The sequence below is a fragment of the Chaetodon trifascialis genome, chromosome 16, assembly GCF_039877785.1.
Source record: "Chaetodon trifascialis isolate fChaTrf1 chromosome 16, fChaTrf1.hap1, whole genome shotgun sequence".
Classification (NCBI taxonomy): Eukaryota; Metazoa; Chordata; class Actinopteri; order Chaetodontiformes; family Chaetodontidae; genus Chaetodon; species Chaetodon trifascialis.
Genome location: NC_092071.1, coordinates 6667462 through 6687586, shown reverse-complemented (window position 1 = coordinate 6687586; position 20125 = coordinate 6667462). Strand labels below are relative to the sequence as shown.

Below are 20125 nucleotides of genomic sequence, written 5' to 3'. Positions count from 1 at the left end.
CGTAGCTCTGTAGTGCATTAGGACTAATTCTGCTGCAGGGACAGACTGCGGCAGCCATTAATCAAACAAGATGCTCAAAGATACGCATGTCCGACTTCTCTCTGCTTCCTTCCGTCCTGTCACTCTGTGCTGTTCAACAGCTTTGAAACACAGACGTGCCACAATAAACTTCTCAGACTTTGTGCTGTCCTGAAAATCCGTCTCAGTGTTGTTGTGTGACATTAAAGATCGTGAATATGAGAGGCTCAGTTTTCCTCCCTTTGGTGTTTCTGAGAGATTCTCAGTAATCCAGACGCATATGGTTCCCACCGCGCATCATTAGAAGAAGTATAGAAGCGTTGGAAGTTTCTCAGCTCATATTCCCCTTTATTATGCTGATACGTTATTTGTGTCATGCTGAGAGGAAAAGCCGTGGAAAAACAGTTTCAAAATTACATTTTTATTTGCTCAGGCAGCATTTTGATGTGGAGTCAGTTACACTCACACATGCTTGCTGCCTTGTATTTCACACAGTATGTGGTAACAGTCCACCATCATTCAATTTGTTGAAGTCCACAGTAGAAAATGTGACAACTCAAACGCACGGGTTTATCTGATCACTTATTTGTGTGGACATAGTGCCTCCTTGTGGTGAAGTTACTTATTTTAAGTTTTGGCAGTCCTGACAGTGGAGTTGAATGTCAGTTCATCTCAGTTAATGACAGCATTCAGCAGTCCCTTTTTACCTCAGTTTAATCATTTAGTTAAGTTTAAAAAGTGTGTCTAATGTAGAAAATATGGTCTTTTGCAGAGAACGTACACTTCAGATTTGCTGCTATAAAATCTAAATGCCCTTTCAACTTTTAGCCTTGCAAATACATCACCGCTTCAAACCACAAATTTTCAGCTCAGTATGTGGTCATCATAACGAAAAGATACAACTTCTGAGCCTATTACAATCCAAGGAGATCAAAGTGAGTGTCGGCATGCCAGCACACTAAAGCTGGACATCCAGTGAGAATGAGCTAGATAACACAAGACTCTGGGATGTAAATCCTTAAATTCTTAATCTGACAGAATAAGAGCATCATAACAAAAAAAGACACAGGAAGGACTTTGTACACAATTTGTGCTTTATTGACAAAAAAAAGATTGTACAGTTTCTACAGTTGATTGCAAGAGCAGTGTTGCTTCATCATCTTAATGCGGGACACCTCCCCTCATGTTCTAGTAGGACTGATCAGCACAGTGCAAATCGCGTTATCTATCTACCCGCTGTGTATCTTGCATACAGACGTGACAGCTGAAAACTGGCTGAAGGCGACAAGAGATAACAAATACGTTGATTCACGTGGCAGTTATGGCATTTCAGTCGAAGGCAAAGCACATGTGGCTGTGATGAAGAGTGAAGACAAAAACTATGCGGTCTGCTCTCGTTCTGTTTTTTCTTTTTCTTTTTGGTGCTCATGTGAACATCAGGCCACACCGACCGTGCAAAACCTCTGATGAACAGAGATACTAGTCCACCAAGCTGTACTCTAACCAGAAGTGACTAAAAATGAAAAGCTCTGCGTGAGCATGAGGGAACACAGCCATTACAATGAAGACCAGAGATGATTGATAGAGACTTCACCGAAGTCATAAAGCAAAGAGGGCCAGCCCCAGGATTTCTGCATAGCAAAATCTGGGCAGTCGAAGAGGTATCATATTAGACAAATATAAACCAATGAACAAGAAAAAGGTCTGGCAATAAAAGCTTCTCCCGTACATTATATTAGTACATTCTAACCTGATCAATATACAGTATCTGTCTTCATTTAAATGGCTTGAGCACATGAACAGACTCGTCACCTGAAGGGTAGTCGCCCTCTCTGACGTGATGCTTTATGTGCAGCTGGATTTCCCAGCCTGTGAAGGGAAATTTACATCCCTTATATAATGTCAAATGAAAAGGCTTTTACGCAATTTCTGCAGGTGTCACAGGAAACACAGGTGATGGTGAAAGAGTTGAAAACTACATTTTCAAATTTCTGTGAAATGTGATTTCTTCCTTTGATTAAATGGTCTGATTAACTTTGCATTGCACACTGGGGAATATTGCAGCTTTATATACTGAAATCAATTTTCCCAATGTTTCACTGTGTACTGTACAGTAGGGGCATGCCGTATGATACTGCTCACACTATTTTCATATCGTGATAAAGGAAATATTCTGACTTTTTGACATAATGACATCATACCGTTACAGCACAAGTATGGCTTAAAGTGAAAGTAACATTGCTACCGGCTCCATGGCGGAGGAGTTAGTTCCAAAAAGGGGTGCAACTTCTGTATTGTGGAAGTGGTTTTGTTACACAAGATCCGATGTACAACAAACCATGGTAATATAGAGGAAGTGCAAGAAGACTGAAACAACAAAATGGAAACAAATGAAACAAACTTATTTCCACCACCTCGAGCAGAAGAAGCCAGTTGAGAGTCCAAAATCTTGCAAGTAGAGTTCAACAGCTAGTTTGAGTTCAGCCAAGCAGACAAACTATGCTGGCTCAGCGTAGCATCACCGAACCTTTGGTAAGCTCTCCCCTAGTGTACAGTACTTTACTTAGAGTCAGGTGTGTGACAGACAGACCATTTCAACATGAGCGGTGGACCATTTCTGGTATGACGGCATATTTACATATGTATCAGCTTCTGCTAGATTGCTGTTTTTTTACAATAAAAAAGTACGTATGACACAACAAGTGCTTTGAAAAGCAAATGCCTTCTGTGCCCATTCATATCTTGGCTAACTGCTGAGAGAAAAATCGACTGTCATAATGAAGTATTATATTATGACCTAAGTTACATTAACATGTAATTCTTCCTATTCTTAAAGCAAGTATTAAACATATTAAGACTGTATGCATGTAGCATTTTTAAAAAAAGCAAAAACAGGTGTAAAGGGACCGTAAGGCTGAAACACTCCCAAAGAAAGACAGATATTAGACCCCTAAACAAACCAATATATTAAATCCCAAGAAGTTAATTTAGAAAAAAATGACAACATTCAAATAATATAACAAATACGATAAACAGTAAAAATCTCTCTGTGCAGACAACAAAAAAAGTCCTGACCAAACATATTTCTATCTCAAACTCATCACAGCCCCTGCTCTCCACTTGGCCAGGAAAGCAAGAGAAAGCATCAATCAAGCTCCATGACAAAGCACAGCATGTCAACAACGCGACTGGCCAGGCAGGAAGGCCAACTGGCTCTGCGCAGGTCTGGACTTAATGTTCTTCAAAACACCGATCAAAAGATGTAGTCTCGGGTCATCTTGAGGGACGGCATGGCCTCGTTGACGTTTTGGTCCAGGCGGTGATACTCCACGGTGTTGCGGGAACATAGGCCGTCTTTCCAGCGTCGGCTCTGAGCCAGGAGGAAGATCTGAAAAGAAGGGCGAAGAAGAAGCAAAATGCAGATGGAGATCAATTTAATCTCACAGATGTACAAGTGCTGATCAAGTAAAATTACTTCTTGGTTGACAGGCTAGCAGAAAAGATGAAAGACTCCATAATTGGACTCCTTACTTCAGCTGTAAAACCCAAATTTACATGTGGCCAGCATAATATATAATATAAAACCTTCCTCTACAGATTCAACAGAGAAAGATCTTGTGCCTCTAGAAAGAAAGAAAGACAAAAAAAAAGAGACCGTATGCCGTCTTCCCCATGTGATCATATGATCACACATTCAACAACACACATGCTGAATACAACAAACCACCAAGCATTTTGTTCAAAGTCTGAGAAGCACTTCTTTTATTTGGTGAAGTTGTGCTGCAGACAAAAATGCTCATTGTTTCACTCCTACATCTAGTTTTTTCTACTTTTAGAGAGATGAATGCAGCAATTCCAGTGCGAGGTCCCACGTCCAGGGTGAAATCTCAGGCTGTGGATATCCAAATACTTCATTTTTCTTAACAGTAGTCCAAAACAATTTAGCTTTCAACAATACATACCAGAGAAAACAAGCATAATCTCAGATTGTTGGTGATTAATTTTCTTTTTATCAATTCATTCATGAGAACAGGAATGTTACCTTTGCACTTTACACAAATAAGACGCCATCTCCACAACTATCACAAATTACTGCTGAGGTAATACCAGCCCCGTGCAAACGACACTGCATCATCATCTCTGGCTTCTACATCCAGAGCGGTCACCTAGCTGCCGCCATAACAACACTCACCTTCCTCTTGTTGTGATAGGTGATGTAAACGATTGCCACCAGGAAAGCCAGGATGACCAGATGAAAGAAGAAGTGAGAGTCCTCGTCCTCTGTGCTGTAATTGTCAGGGGCCTTGTAATGTGTCAGCTCCATCCCATCTGCCTGCTGCAGCCTGTTCACAGCCTGGTCTTTGCCGTCGTCATTGCTTTCATATGCCACATTGTCCACGTTGTCACCATCATCACTCTCCCCGTAGGCACCATCTTCATCGTCATCATCGTCATCATCACCCTCATCTGTGTAACTTTCGAGATCACTGTGAAGAGCTGGTCCTTTGTCAGTGGTGGGGAGCAGCTCTGGGTCAGTGACCAGCACTGTAGATGGGTTCTGGTCATTGGAGGGTTTGGAGTCAGATGGTTTGGAGTTGGGTAGTTCTGGCTCTTCGGTTACAGGTTTGGCTGGTTCAGGGGCTTTGGCAGAGGTGGAGGGAGCTACTGTAGTAGAGGGTGAAATGGTTTCAGAAGCAGCAGGTCCATCTGTTGCCTTCACTGTGGCTGGACCGCCATTTGCCACAGCTGAGTTTGTGTGCCCATTGCTGGGAGATACTTTCTGCTGATCAGAGTCATCAATGACGGTGACTGGATGTGTTTCCACTTTAGATGATTTTTGATGAATGGCTGTTGTGAAGTTTTCTTTATGACCCTGTGTCTGTGTTGCTGTGGAGGCATTGCCGGCAGGTGCTGCAGAGTTCTTGGGATCTGCTAAAGCTGTACTCTGCACAGGTGAGGAAGGCTCTGTGTGACCTGCATCCATGCTCGCAGCAGCCACCGTAGAATTTTGAGATGTATCTCCCCTCTGACTGTTGGCTGGCAAGGTCAAGTAAAAGGGAATAAAAATGTAAGACATTATACATTAGGTTACAAAAAGGTTGAAAAAAGAGCTACACTTTCATTCAAAGTAGCACACTGATAACTCCAGCACACTGAGTCAATTGAGGAAATAACAGAAAATGCATGCTCTGTCAGTTCTGAATGGAATTTGTTCTCTTGCTACAGATATCCATAATGTCATACAACCACCCTTAAGGATGGGATTTGATAACTGGAACCATTGAGAACCATTTCCACATTGTCCGGTTCGTCACAGTCATATGCCTCTGAGCATTCCTCTTACAAATACCGGCATGTTTTTCTGACAGCAGACTGGATATTTGTACTTAACAGCAGCTTCTTTTCGTGACTGTGTGAAAGCATGCATTCTCTTACAGCTTGCTCTGATCCCCTGATCGCTGCTGACAATGAGATGTTGTGTTTTGAGACAACAATTACATAGTTGTCAGCCCACTATATAATTTGTTGTAATTCACTGCACTGAACACATTTCATTACTCTCAATTATACTGACGGATCTTCTGACTGACAGATGTGAATATACACCCATGTTAGCCATGTTTTCCAATGTTTTGAGCCTGTTTAGAAAGGTTGCCATGTAACATATAATAATTCAGTTTCACACTAAAAAATGAAGTAATTTCAGTCACAAGAATCTCTGTAGCTATTCCTGACTCCTGTCCTTAAATGAAAGCTGAACCCAGTCTCCTGTATCCTGCCAGCCTTCCAGAATCAATGACACTATTTAACCAACAAGTGTCAACATTATTTCATCCTGTGGGAGTAGGAGGCGTTGCTTAGGAAGGGACGGGAGGAGAACACTGGAGACTTGAAGCACAGAGTAAGACATCCCCGAGAGAACAAACGGGCTATTCATACACATGGCCATGGCCAGCATAAATAATCACAGAACAGGAGATCCTTGTGACAGCAACAGCTATAGGCTATGCTGCACAAAACAGCATGTAGAATATTTTGGCTTAAGACTTCAGCAGCTGGGTCACACTTGACAATTGTCTTTATATTTAAGTATGTTTATGATACTCACACATATCTCATTAAAAAGCAATGGATATGCCTCCATTCTTGCTAGATGTTCACTCTTTTAGCTCTTAAACTCGTACAATATTTGTATGATCCAAAAAAAAAAACAAATTCAAACACCAGTCTAATGCTGGTAAACTCTGGCTAAGGCTGGCTTAACAGTCTGCCAAACAAATGGACAACTACACAGCTGTTTTTTGCTGTTTGCATTTCCAAATAAGTAAATATTTTGCAAGCTACTTGCTGATCAAGTTATGGTCATCCTCCCTCTGCAGTAGATACTGATGTGCTTGTAAGCTTCAAGGGGTTTTGTAGGGAAAAGCTCTACTAGTAACAGATCACAAGACTTGCATGACAAATCTTGATAGGCATGGCTTCCCCATAACATACATAGGACGAATGTGTGTGATCCTCCTGCATACACGTTTCATGGAAATGCTTCCTAGAGAAAATAGCCCACTCATTAACATTTTTGTTCCAACTAACAGTCTGTGTCTGTATATATTTTTGGCACAATGATGCATGTACAGATAAGCTGTCTGAGTGAGAATGGTGAGAATGATGGCATGTCGCCGTTATATCATGAAGACAAAATAGGCCACAGACTTGAGTTTTCCCAGCAAACACAATGGTACAACCTGACAGCTGCCCAACCACCCAGTAGCATGAAATCAACACCATTGACCTGACCTTCTCTAAACAGACTGCAGTCAAAGTCCATTTATGCAAAACAGAGCCTGTCATTGAGAGCAATTTTACAGCCTTTGCTGAGCTCCCTGTTCCTTCATGGAAAACTTCAAAAGGTTTGTCTTTAATGAGCTGTGGGGCTACTGGACTGACAGGGGGTAAATTAACAGCTCAAATATATGACAAGGACATCTGGACCGAGTCACTTTATCTGACCACCATAAATCATTGCTGCTCAGGAGTCCCCGCGGGGCATCACACAGAGGGCCATTTAACTACAATCCCAGTTTAACTGGGGTTATCATATAACACACATTTAAGTTAAGTGGTCGAACTAAACGTTATATCCACTATAAGCTTGCGATGGTTGTAAGGTTGCCGAGCTTGACGTTCGATTAAAAACATGCGACTTCCTGTTTTGTTATCTTGAGACGCTTGTTATGAACCTTTTGTCGACAAACTGTTTGGACTTACAACACTGTTGAGACAGAGAGAGGGAACTTTGTACAAATTTAGCATTGAAAAAAAAGTGCAAAAATAACGTTTAAGCGGGTTGACGTTAACGCTGGAACGTTTCAACTTAGTTTCAACCGACAGTCTCGCGACGGATACCGTTACGTTTCAAAACAGGACGTCCGTATTCAAAGCCTCACACAACTCCATATACTTCGTAATTACTTTGTTGACGTGTACTGTAATACTTTAACATGACTCGAGTTATAAAAACGACTGCTTTGTGACCTTTTCGGCATATAGAGGCAGCCTTTCATAGTCCCTCTCACCTGACACCGAGGTTGCTAACATGACGTACTAGCCAGTTTGCGGTAGTAACGTTAGCTACCGGACGCTAGCTGGCTAACTGGCGGTCCAGTTGATTGGTTAAAAAACAGCCATAGTCTAGGATACTTCTCATAAATATGACATACCTTGCGTAACGATGTCTGCCGGAGCAGACAGGCACCCGCTGGCTAACAGCTGGAGGAAAATAACCAGAGAAAGAGCACAAATATTTCTCCTGCTTCGCCCCATCTTCCAGCACGTCGCCATGTTGATGCGTGAGTTACTGAAGAGGAGTGGTTTAGCATTAGCAACACACAGCGTCTGAGTGGGTGTGTGAGAGTGAGTGAATGTGTGTGTGAGTCACGGTTAGGAAAAACGGACGCATGTGGTCTGAGTCTGAGATGCTTCTAATTGTGTGTCACCTGATATACTTGTTTATGAACTGGCCAAAGCCTTCAAATGTTGTGCAAGTGCTAAAATTAAGTGGAACTGAATTTTCCATTAGTTGTGGTAACACTGGCTTTACTCATTGTTTGTGGTCCACAAAGTCCACAGCCACAAGTAATAATATATAATGATGATAACAAATTCAATTTCCTCTTGTTTGCCAAAAACTCACTCACTGACAGAGTGAACCCACTTTAGTCAGGGTCAATTAGACCTAACTGAAACTGTGAAACTCAGACTAATTTATTATGGATTTGGCAACAATCATCACAGCAATGGAGCATATGAAAATCTACTGAATGTTCAAAAGCTTGGGTCAAGACACCCCAAGTACAACTTTTGAAACTTCTGAAACACACCATCCATTGTGCAACACACCATCAGTTGTGCTTATAATCATAAAATTAGGAAAGGTCATGAAATATTAACAAAATAAAACAGTATGTTTTAAAGACATCTGCAGGAGTTCAACCAGAACATGACTGAGGACAATCCATACAAGAGTTGGCCTTCTGTAAATTAAATAACTGGAATATTCATACCAGCCAATAAACACTTAACTCATTGTTGGCTGTCATAAATGAACATTTATTCAAGTGTTTTCAAGGAATTTAAATAAACGTGTGTTTAAGTTATCATTATGGATACAAGTCACTGTGTGTCAGAAAAAGAAACAAATACAATCACAAACCGGTTCATGATGTTCTTTATTTAATTCAGGGAATAACAATACTGTCAAGTACACTAAGCATGATTCCCATAACCAGTTGTGGAAGACTACCATTTCCTGTCCACTGTATTTATTCTTTGCATCCTCCTTCAAAGAAGTACTGTAACTGTTATCCAGAGAAGTTCATCTGTGCACATGATAGGTTTCCTTTCATTTGCTCCACCAGAAAGAATTGACGTCATTGCCTTCGTAAGACTTCACAGGTGGATTTAACTATGCAAGACTGTCAATCAATAAAATAAGATTCTTTTTGCTATATGTAACAAAAGACATGTTTCACACCAAATGCACAGACACGATAAACATGTGAGACGAAAACACAGAATGTACACATTGGGGTGTAGTGTCTCTTAGAGCTACTGACAGCTGCTTACATCAGGGACAACTAACCCATCCCACTGTATAATATATCAAGACAGACACTGGAGCTCTCCGGTGCAGAAGTGTGAAAATAAAACTATTGTATTTCGTAACTTCACCACTACAACTTTTGAGCACGGAGTGCTTAATGGCGCTGTGCAGCAGCACCATCTGGTGGTGTAACTAGTAAACTGTGCACTGACTGTGTCGAGCCCTTGATTCATTTTGGGCTGATCTAGTTTTGATTTTCCCTTTTATCTGCATTGGAAAGCAGAGAGAGACACACAAATTAAAGCATTGTGTATGCATGTAGTGAAATGACAAAGAGTGAGGACAACCTGAATGTACTCAAGGCTACCTTTTCCCTTGCAAGCTACACAATTCATGGTAAAACTTTCTGTTGAATGTTTGTAGTTTTGTTCTGATCTTAGCTCATTATTGTCAAAATATAGTGTTCCCTTAAAGTGGTCCTTTGAAAGTGGTAGATCGTCACAAGGACGATTTGACCTTGATGCTGCCTTGATTCCAGCTGTAGCACGTCTAAGGGAAACGGGTTTTGTGAGGGGCTAGCTAATCAATACAGGTTTTGGATTTTTTTTTCCTTTTCTTTTTTTTTTTGGTCGGGAATGTGTGTGTGCCAGGAGATGCCTCGTCATCCTATGCCTGGAACTCGAGGCCCAAACCAAGCTTGTGGCCACCAGCGTTGATGTTCTTGCCGTCAAGGAGAGCAGAGAGTGTCAGCTTGATGCCTGCAGAAACAGACACCTCAGCATGAGCCACGCATAGTACAGAAATGTGTATATGTATACATTTTTTATTACTTAATCCACCAAACCGTCTGACACAGTAATTCAACTACACATGTTGCTTATTGTACTATTCTATTCTTTACCGAAGATCCCACCTCTAACACTCAACATCAGTTTTCCCCAGCCTTCAACTTCAAACCCCCCATCTTTCTGTAGTGTTGCTATTGTTGAGAGATTGAGGTTGTTAGTTATAAATTACCCTTTGCAACTCTTCTAATAACTGTTCTAATTTCAGCTGGGCATCAGCATAGAATATGAGTAGTGGCATGCACTCTCAAATAGTCCATATATCTAAAAATGCCTTAAGTTAATGCCTTGACTTAATTCTAATAGTAAGAATACTGGTTAAACACGGTTGGTGTTTTGGCCCATTTAAGCACTGGACACGTAAGTTACACACAAACTGCACTCACCTGGCTTCAGTGTCTGAGTGTAGCCCAGGCCCACAAGGCTGGAGTTGTTCACCTTGGCCTGCATGGGAATCACAGATGAAAATCATACAGAGAATAACACATATTACCAACAGGTTAAATTTTTCATGCTGCTGCTGGGTAATTTATGGCCTGTTCCAAGCAAAATGTGAACAAAATCTAAACTGTGATTCATACTGAATTCTGAAACTGATAGTGTGATTCAAAAGCGCTACCACTGAAACATTTTCACTTCAGAGTGACATGTTGGCTGCTTTACTAACATGTTACAAGGAGCTGTATAAAATACATACGGTTGCACTAACAAACAACCATTCACACTAATTGGCTCTGCTGCACGTGGGATTTAAGGTCTAATGTGATAGACAGGACTAAATTAGCCTTGGCCTTTCTGTAGCAAACAGACTCCTCCTATTGGCCATTTTGGCTCGGATGAGGCTTCTCTCATGCCCAACTGAACGTAATGTATTCACATGGACTTGCAACCATTCTTTCAAGCTGGTCAGCCTGGCAGGACAAGCAGCAAAGACGGTGACCTAGATCTGAATGGAGCAACATCATGACGAGTCACAGTGTATCTTAGTTCCCATTACAGACACCAAGAATGTCTCCTCAGCTCGAAAACAAAGAGACAAAACAGCAGACAACCAGAAACAAAAAACAGGAAATATGCCTTCTGCCTGGGTTCAAGCAGCTGCTTTCACTGGCCTCTGGGCCTCTGCACTGCAAGACACTAACTGTCGGTTTTAGAGGCAAGTTTTGGAACCTCACCCTGAACCATGAATTCCTTATGAAGGGGGGGTAGGTTGACACAGTCCCAATAGGAACCAATAAAGTAACACTGTAATTATATAAAAAATGTTACTACACACTACAACAACTACTACTGCTGCTGCTGCTACTACTACTATGAATACTACAACTACTACTACTACTACAGGTTACACACTACTCACAGAGAAGGATGCATCAGGATCAATCTGATACTTGGCAGCGATGCCAAAGCGGGTGTTGCTGTTTCCGGCAGTCCAGGCCAGGTTGACAGCTGTCTCCAGCTGGTCATTCACCTTCTGGTAGATGGAACCACCAAACTCAGTGCCATCGTTTCTGAGGATTAAGAGCAGATTGGTATATATGTACTGTAAATATGACTGCACCATGAATATGGTATTCATGTCATTTCCCCCTCAAATGGATAAATTAAGGTTTTGTCAACAAAGGATACCTTATTAGCTATTTTGCGTGTCTGTTAAAGAGCTCCTCAGATGGATGCACTGTCGCTGATGTAAAGCTTAAATTACACTTTGTCTGACCTCACATAAGCACTTCAGCTGTAGACTGAAACAGACAGGCTTGGCCAGGGGCGCAGTGGGAAACAAGACTCACACTGTGGCCTGTCCCTCCCTCTGTCTCACTCTCTGATACGACCTCACACTGCCTTTTCACTGAGGCCTTTTCTGCCTGCCAACCATTCACTACACCTCACTTGCAATATAGTAAATCCCATCACCTGGCTGTAAAAATAACTGCCTGGCAGCTGGGTGCCCGGCAGATAGCCAAATGGGCGACGAGTTGGTCAGCCAGACAAGGACAAGAAAACAGTTTGAAGATTTCTGTCCGGTCAAGGTCAGTCATCTGGACTCAGAACTTTTAGCCTGGGACTTATGTTTAATTACTGTAGCACAGAAACAGTAAGATAATATCAAAATGTCTGGTTTCATGCATAGTTAGCTTAGCATCAAACTGAAGAAAATGCATCCACAACAGATTGAGGCTGTGTCTGGGTGCTTATTCAGAAACACTTCAATGCAGCTTTTACTTCAACTTTTTCTCTCACCAGCTCAGCTTTAGACTCAAGCATAAAGCTAGCATCAGGATCATGATGGTATATATTTACTCTCCTTGCCACCTTAAATTTAAATGAGTCTGGAGAAGCCACGCTGGTTACATTAGAAATGTGTTGTATGGCACAATGGAAGATTGCATGCTAGCGTACACTAGTCATGACAAATTGCTGCTTCATGTAGTCTTACACATTTGTATGGAGCTGGAACTCATCAGTCTTGAACCCAACCGCAAAGTTGCTCTGGGTGATCCTGTTCCTGCCAGCCTCAAAAGTCATCTGGTAGCCGGCCAGCCAGCCTTCGTAGCCCACCACTGCTGCACCGTGGATGGCTGTGCCATTGATGTCATAGTTAACGTCACAGCCAAGGTTGATGTGGTCGCACTTGTAGCCCGTCTTGATCTTGCCGCTCTTCTTGCTGGCAAGATATTGAGGAGAGAGAAGAGGCTGTTACTGTCAGAAGTCCACTTTTCCCAAAGCAAGAAACATCACACTGCTGAGGCAGTGAAATTAAAAAAGAGGTGTAGTTTACCAATTCAACAGAGTGCAACTATTTAGTCACACTCACTGAAAGCCATTTTTAGATACAGTGTGACAAACATGTCTATTACCGGTGTTCCTTGCAATGTGCCCTTTATTTATTTACCCACATTTAAGAGCTAGCCAGTTAACATTAGCTAGTTGGCAGCTGTGCAAGGTTCACTGATGCATTGATTTAAACAGACCATGCAACCATATTATGTCATGTTAGCCAACAATGGTTTTTTTTTTTAGCTTACAAGCTACTTTCTTTCTTCTTCCTACATCAGGCTCTGCTGTCTTTCCCTCATGCAACCAGCAGACATCGACAAGCCCACATCAAAAACTGACCCAGGAAAGGTAAAGTACCATTGGCCAATTACCAACAAAAAGATTTCAGACAAACTGCTGACTCAACCTGCTGTAAGGTCATTTTATTAACCTTTGAAAAACATTTTCAGCCGTTCTTACCCAGTGTTCGGCGAGAAGGAGGAATCGAATGTCAGCTTCAGCCCCTTGGCCAACTGTGAAAAAGGTAAAGATTTAGCACACAAAAATGAAGGTTCAGTTTAAACTGATCAACTTTAGCATTACTCGCTCATCAGATGAAACTACAGTCCAATTCACAACAAGGCAAATGGCACCCACTATTTGAGAGACCGGCATTAGTCATCACAGAGATCGGGCTGCATGTTACTGCTCATAGCAACTCAAATCACCACACCCCATCACCAACCTGGTCTTCAAGGGTGATCTCGGTCCCCAGGGTGTTGTCGGTGTTCCACTTCTCTGTGAAGGTCAGTCCATGCTCCGACCATTTGTACTTGGTCTCCAGGGACCCTGCGACCTTGCTGGTCTCGGTGTTGGCAGAGCCTGTGCTGGTGAACTCCTGCAGAAGACAGTATTTGACTTAAGGCTGATGTGGACAAAGATATACAATATATTTGACTGTTTTGATACAGCATCTTCTCAAACTCCATTTAAAAAAAGTTATCAGTCAGGTTGCAGAGACCAAGGTGTCCTGGCAGCGTTTAGGCGATCAGATAACCAGGCACTTAATTATCAGCCAGGAGCCTCTTAAGCTATGATCGGACGGCTGCAGTCTGGCATGGCAGCTCAGATAAACTGATAATGACTGGCAACGACTTACCAGTCCATTCTCAGACTTTGTTTTCAAGTCCAGCTTGATGAGCCCAAAGCCTGAAACAGACAACATTTAATAAGAGATCAAAAGAATGTCCAGATGACAATACAGATCTAATATCTGATAATAACAACCACACTTCATTATTGAAGTAGCCCAGGCTTCTTAATACCCAAGCACTGGATAGCCCTCAAAACAAGTACTACTTTGGTGCCAATACTATTAAACCTAACAGTGCAAATTTCTGTTCTGTTGTAATGGTATTAATACACTCTTAAAGTAACCCTTTATATACTTTAAAAGACAAATCAAGTTATTGATTACTGTCTGTGAAATAGCCATTTATCAGCCTCCAGAGTATGTTTAAAGTCATTCATATGACACTGACTGAATGTGTAAATTGATTTGATGTAGACTGTGAGAACATTAGTGCTGTCAGTTATGAATAATAGCTAGAAGGTTGGTTAAACAGATCCTGGCTCGAGCCTGAAGGCCCAGTCCTGACCCTGCCCAGCATTATTACATCCATCAATCGATTTCACCCGACCACACTTCACATGACCCAGAGATCTCCAGGCTCATGTTTATGTGCAGTGAAACCCACAGTGATTCATCCTTCAAGTTCATGGTAAATATGAGTCAATCAGGAACTCCCCTGGTATTGAGCGGACATCATTCAGTAACCCTTGGAGAACAGCTGTGTGTACACACAAAACACACCCTAAGGACATCCACTTTAACTGCAGGCTCTGAACTACTCCTCAACATGTGTTCAGCTAATAGAAAGCTATAAACGGGTTCAGTGTGGACCAGATGGATAATATAAATCAACGTTTGCACTGTTTTATTTTTTTGTGAGGGAAAAATACTCTTTAAATATGCATTATCCCTACCTCTTTATTATTTATGAAGTCAGTCATTTAAGGGAGCTTGGGATCCTCGTACCATTTTGCATCCCAACAATACAATACAATACAAAGGTGCTTGCTTCTGTTTCAGTTTTGGCCCTCAAAAGGAAAATGTTTCGTCAAGTCTTTAATCATGTCTGAAGATTAAATAAAAACATGTGTGTACATACTGCATGCTTCTGCTGCAGTGGCTTAGACTCCAATCACTTTGTTACATGGATTCATTTCTACTAAAGTCTTCGCTTCATATTGCAGAATACATTTAATACATAGTGCACGACTGATTTCTGCTCTCTGAAGTTACACAGGCATCACGATGATCTACAGAGTACCATCCATTCTCATTATCATGAGCTGTACATCATGGTAGTATTTTATTGCTAATAAGTGAGTATGATAGCCTGATTGGTGCTTACCGTATCCCTTGGTAAAAACATCTTTGGCAGACTTTCCAAGGTCAACGTAGGTGGGAGGTACAGCCATTGTCTGCAAAGAGAAAGAGGATGACAAAAGCTGTGACTACGAACAAGGCAGAAAAGAAAAAAATACAACAGCCTGTGTGAAAAATAACATCCCTGCTGCTGACAGACGGAGCCCCCAGTAACAGCAGAGGGAAAGACACAGTAACCACGCTGTAGCAGAGGAGCAGACTGACTGATCAGATGTGATTTACTGCTGAGAGCAGTGCTGCTGAAAGAGGAAGGCGAGAGCAACTGGAGGTCACTGATGGATGGGCAAGGGACAGATCTGATGAAGCTATTGGCTTACATGACCTACACACAGGGACACAGTGATTCTCACAACTGTATACACACACACGCACACACACATGCACATTCAAACTTGCATTCCTGTCAGTGCAGAGGCTGGATTTTAATTACATTCAAATCACATGCTTTGCGAATAAACCATCGATACACTCACTTTCTATTTCAAACTACTTTAGGTTTTAGGAAAGGTAACGGCCATTTCTGACACTACAGTAACTTCACTAAATCAAATTTGACGTTTCAAAGTAGAAGAAGCAAAGTTTCGAAAGAACAACGTGGGCCACAGACTGAGGCACAATGCAGACTCTTTGCTAACTCGCTGGATTGGCTGCTCTCATGTACAGCATGTGTGCACCTCTTTGTCCTTCGCTTTCCAGAACAGCCAGTTGTGCAAGACATGTCATCATCTGAATAAATGTAGGCTCCACTTTTCAATAGCACAAGTGTTATCAAGGTTCAGTTGTTACCCAGGCCTATTCATAACAGACATGGGCATATTGACAGTAGATAGAACAGGAATTTGAACAGTTTACCACTGAAAACTGAATACTATAGCAACCTTAAGGTTCACAATTTCTCAATTTACATTTCTATTCTACAGTATCGCGATATCTATTTCTGTGCATAAAAAAAAAGAATACTGAAGTCTGAAAGCACCACATGGAGATTCTATCACAATGACACAAATGAGCTTCGGCTTGTTCTCCCTCAATGAGTCACTCCGCCAAGTGCCAAAAGAACAACAGAAAATCTTTACTCCAGTGCCTTCAATATTCCTGTCCAGTTCTTCCTTTCAAACCTGTGCATTCAAGTGTGTGGGGAGCCCCACTTTTACATCAACAACTCCACCCTTTTGCTCCACTTATAATATGACTGATACATTTTCTGCATTGCATGCGGGGTGGGAACTGAACTTTGTAAAATGTGAACAACTACCAGCCACTGACAGATAAACTCAAATTGCTTCACATTCACCAGATACTCAACAATAAATCATTATGTTGTGTCCTCCGTGTTTTACCATCAGCCTAATTGCATCACTAGCACATTTGGGCCCCAGATGTTTATCCACACACACCATGTCCAATGGCCCATGTCCACCTCTAGCCCCCTTCGGAACCACTCAGGATGCCCCCCTGCAGACAGCCCTCTGAACTCTGTCATAATGGGAGTACTGTGGTCATAAAGAAGCACTTGGACAGGAAATGGACTAATGTCCACTAAGCCCTCCACCCTGTGCTAACACACATGCACAGCCTGCCAACACACCCCACTGCGCCTGAGTAGTGTTGTGGCTTTCACGCATGGCTACAGGCACAAATGTCACAGGCTGTACGTTAGAGGACGTAGGGCAACCTTGTTTTTATAGTAGCTTGCAAAGTCTTGTCACTGAGATGTCCTGGGGTAAACTTTCAATGACTTTAGATTGAAGAAGACTACATTTTTACACAGCAATTACACCAAACAACTTAGATAAGAGCGCATCAATCGCATAGCATGATGGGGACCATTCATGAAACGTTAGCTAGGACGCAAAGTCAAATCTAAGTTTGGAAGCTATCTCTGTCCTTCAGCACCACTTTAGTTGTAGTCTAATTCAGGGAAATTCAGTTGATAGACACACAATTGACAGGTAACGCGTAGCCTCCATTTAGAGTGGATACAGTAGGGGCGATTTGAGTCAGACAAAGCGGTTTATGAAGGCAATGAAGTGCGGTGAGGATCTCCCTGCCTCGCCTGCTAACAGATTAGCATGAGCTAGCTATCAAGGCGGACAGCGGGAAAGTGTCTCCTGTGAGTAACGTTATGGCATGTTGGCAGGCAGGGAGCCGGTAAAGTACTCACGAAGATAAAAACCTTACGACAGTTGCGCTTCTTTATTCCTTGCTACCTGAATAACTACATTGCACTGGCCCCTGCACTGTCAAATGACCGCACCGCAAGACAATTAGCCACCATGCTAACCTAGCCAGCAGATGGCTTGTAGAAGCATCAGGCCTAGCATCTCTGCTGCAGGTCGAGCTGCATCTGACTCCGGTTAAAAATCAACGGAGGAGACGGACGGCTCCGGGCTCCGGAGGTCAGAGTCCGCCGGCTGACAGCAGTGACAGAGCTGCGCAATAAAGGAAACGTCAGCTGGGTTACATTTCTGTAATTGATTCATAACGTACCTCTGTGTGTTCCAGTCCTGACCGAGAAGGGGCTTGTCAACTGCACAAAGGGAGGAGAAAGGAGGGAGGTGGTGCGGCGTCACGTACGTTACAAGTCACGTAAGCAGCAGCAGCCTCCTGTCATCGCCAAAGATACAACATTCAGTCAAACAGCAAGATGGTTCAAACCCGCACTGAGCGGGAGAGTATCCCGCTGCTTCCTCACAAGCCGGGTGAAGCTTTCCTCTCCTACTTACATTACTCGAGTATTTACATTTTATCCTAATTTATACTTCACTTTATTTCACATGGAAAACTCTACATTTGAAAGCTGTACTTACTAGTTACTTTGCAGAATACCAATTATCATGCAAAATAAATGATCAGTTTATAGTCCTCCACTATTACGGTACCAACTTGATCAAGTGTTACTTCAGTCCAAAAGTAGCTTACTGTTACAAAAAGAGAAGAAAACAAAGCTCTTTTAAAGGAAAAGCCAGGTTTTGATGTGTTAAAAATTCATGTTGTATTAACAGAAGCAAAGCACACGAGTTAATACCCGAAAACGGAAATAGAAGAAAGTTAAACGTCTCGCTTTTCTGTGTTATCTCTGGTATCGGCTGTGCATTACCCTGACGCAGGCGCAGTTTACACCTGGCAGCACGCAACTCCTGCGGCATCGCTGAAAAAAATGCGGTTAATAGCTGACTGGAGATCAGCTTTCAGCACCTTCACCACAAATCTCATCCCATCGTGCAGTTTACACAAACTGTCCCGGGACAGAGGAGACATCTGAACAGCTGTAATGTTACATCACATCTGCAGATGAAATTGAGAGGATTACAGTGAAATGACAAACAACAATGATAAACAATGCAGTGGGATCTCTTTACTGATTATACTGTGGAAAAAAAAAAGAAAGAAAAAAAAAAGAAAGTACATTTACTCAAGTACTTAAGTACACTTTTGAGGTACATTGCTCAAAATTTTTGATTTTCTGCTACTTGTCACATTTCAGAGGCAAATGATGCAGCTACATTTTAGTCTGCTACATGTACTTGACACCTATAGTTACAGGTTATTTTCAGATTCATATTTTATGTAAAAATAGGTGTTCCTTTTATGAATTATGATGCTGCTACATATTAAACTACCCAACAATATATAAAGCACACACAGTATATAAACTACCTAGTTAATAGTTTATATATATATGTTATGATAGATAGATAGATAGATAGATAGATAGATAGATAGATAGATAGATAGATAGATAGATAGATAGATAGATAGATAGATAGATAGATAGATAGATAGATCTTTTCTCTAATTAAGATTATGATGCTTTACAGTCATGGTCTAAATTAGGTTTATGTATCACATATAATATTAATATTATAACTGCATTAACACCAGATAAATATGTCCCCTCACATAATTATGTGGACATCTTTTGTTCACATTGTACAAAAATATATATATTTATTTTTTTAACAATCTGACTGTCACAAGGATTATTATTAAAAGTCTTTTAACAGTAATTTGTTATAAATCTTTTAACAATGATTTGTTAAAAGATCTACAAAGGGTATTCATCATGAGGTGAAATAACTCAGATCACATTACATCTATGAGAATCACATTCATGATTCATTAATTTTTCATTTAATTTTTTAAAGGATATTATTTTAAATAACATTGTTCATATTCACATCATTAAACAAACATCAGATTTAAAAGGCAGGTGAGTCATAAGTCTCTTTCTTCTTAATCTTTTCTTAAGAGAAAGGACAAAAGTATTGGCATCAAAATATTTAAAGTACCAAAATGTAAAATGGCCCATTTCAGAATAATGTAGATCATATTATAGGACTTCACATATTCTATCTTCTGGGTAGCTTGTGAATTTCACATGGGAATGAATAAAGTTTTATCTTAATCTACAATATTATGATTTATTTGTTCATTATATTTTGTATTATTAATCTGAAACAACAACTTAAATTGCCAAACAAATGTAGTGGAGTAAAAAGCACGTTTCCCTCTGACATGTTAAGAAATAGAATTGTCAAGTAGCAGAAAATGAAAATAATGCAAGTACCTCAAATTGTAGTACAGTACAGTACTTGAGTAAATGCTTGTTACTTTCCACTGCTGGTCGTATACTCACATGTAAAAGTGTGGAAAGCAAGCTTGTCTTGCCTCACTCTCCTGGTGCTGAATGCAAAGCTGGGCTATGAAATGTTTTGCAGTTTTGTTTAATTTTGTGTGCAGGATTTCGCAGAAAGGCAGCAGTGTGGTTGAGTTAAGGGAACGCTGCCAAAACCTGAAGGCACTTCCTTTGCAACAGCTGGTTAGCAAAAAGCTGAGAATGAGGCACCTCCTGCTGTACCTCTTTCACCCCGAGATAATTTCATTTCTACT

At 41.3% G+C, this 20125-nt stretch overlaps 2 protein-coding genes across 2 annotated transcripts; both read right to left on the bottom strand.

Annotated features, from left to right (window-relative positions):
* Nucleotides 1-1091: 1091 nt before the first annotated feature.
* c16h5orf15 (chromosome 16 C5orf15 homolog) lies at nucleotides 1092-7869 on the bottom strand. The gene is made up of 3 exons (XM_070983344.1): nucleotides 7737-7869; nucleotides 4211-5055; nucleotides 1092-3406 (listed from the first exon to the last, which is right to left on the bottom strand). Exons 1-3 carry the CDS (start codon nucleotides 7855-7857, stop codon nucleotides 3272-3274), a joined length of 1101 nt encoding a protein of 366 aa, XP_070839445.1. The 5' UTR covers nucleotides 7858-7869; the 3' UTR covers nucleotides 1092-3271.
* Nucleotides 7870-8729: 860 nt separating this feature from the next.
* Nucleotides 8730-17823, bottom strand: vdac1 (voltage-dependent anion channel 1). The gene is made up of 9 exons (XM_070982835.1): nucleotides 17723-17823; nucleotides 15198-15267; nucleotides 13880-13929; nucleotides 13466-13618; nucleotides 13201-13253; nucleotides 12401-12628; nucleotides 11324-11474; nucleotides 10350-10407; nucleotides 8730-9876 (listed from the first exon to the last, which is right to left on the bottom strand). Exons 2-9 carry the CDS (start codon nucleotides 15262-15264, stop codon nucleotides 9785-9787), a joined length of 852 nt encoding a protein of 283 aa, XP_070838936.1. The 5' UTR covers nucleotides 15265-15267; nucleotides 17723-17823; the 3' UTR covers nucleotides 8730-9784.
* Between the last annotated feature and the right edge of the window lie 2302 nt (nucleotides 17824-20125).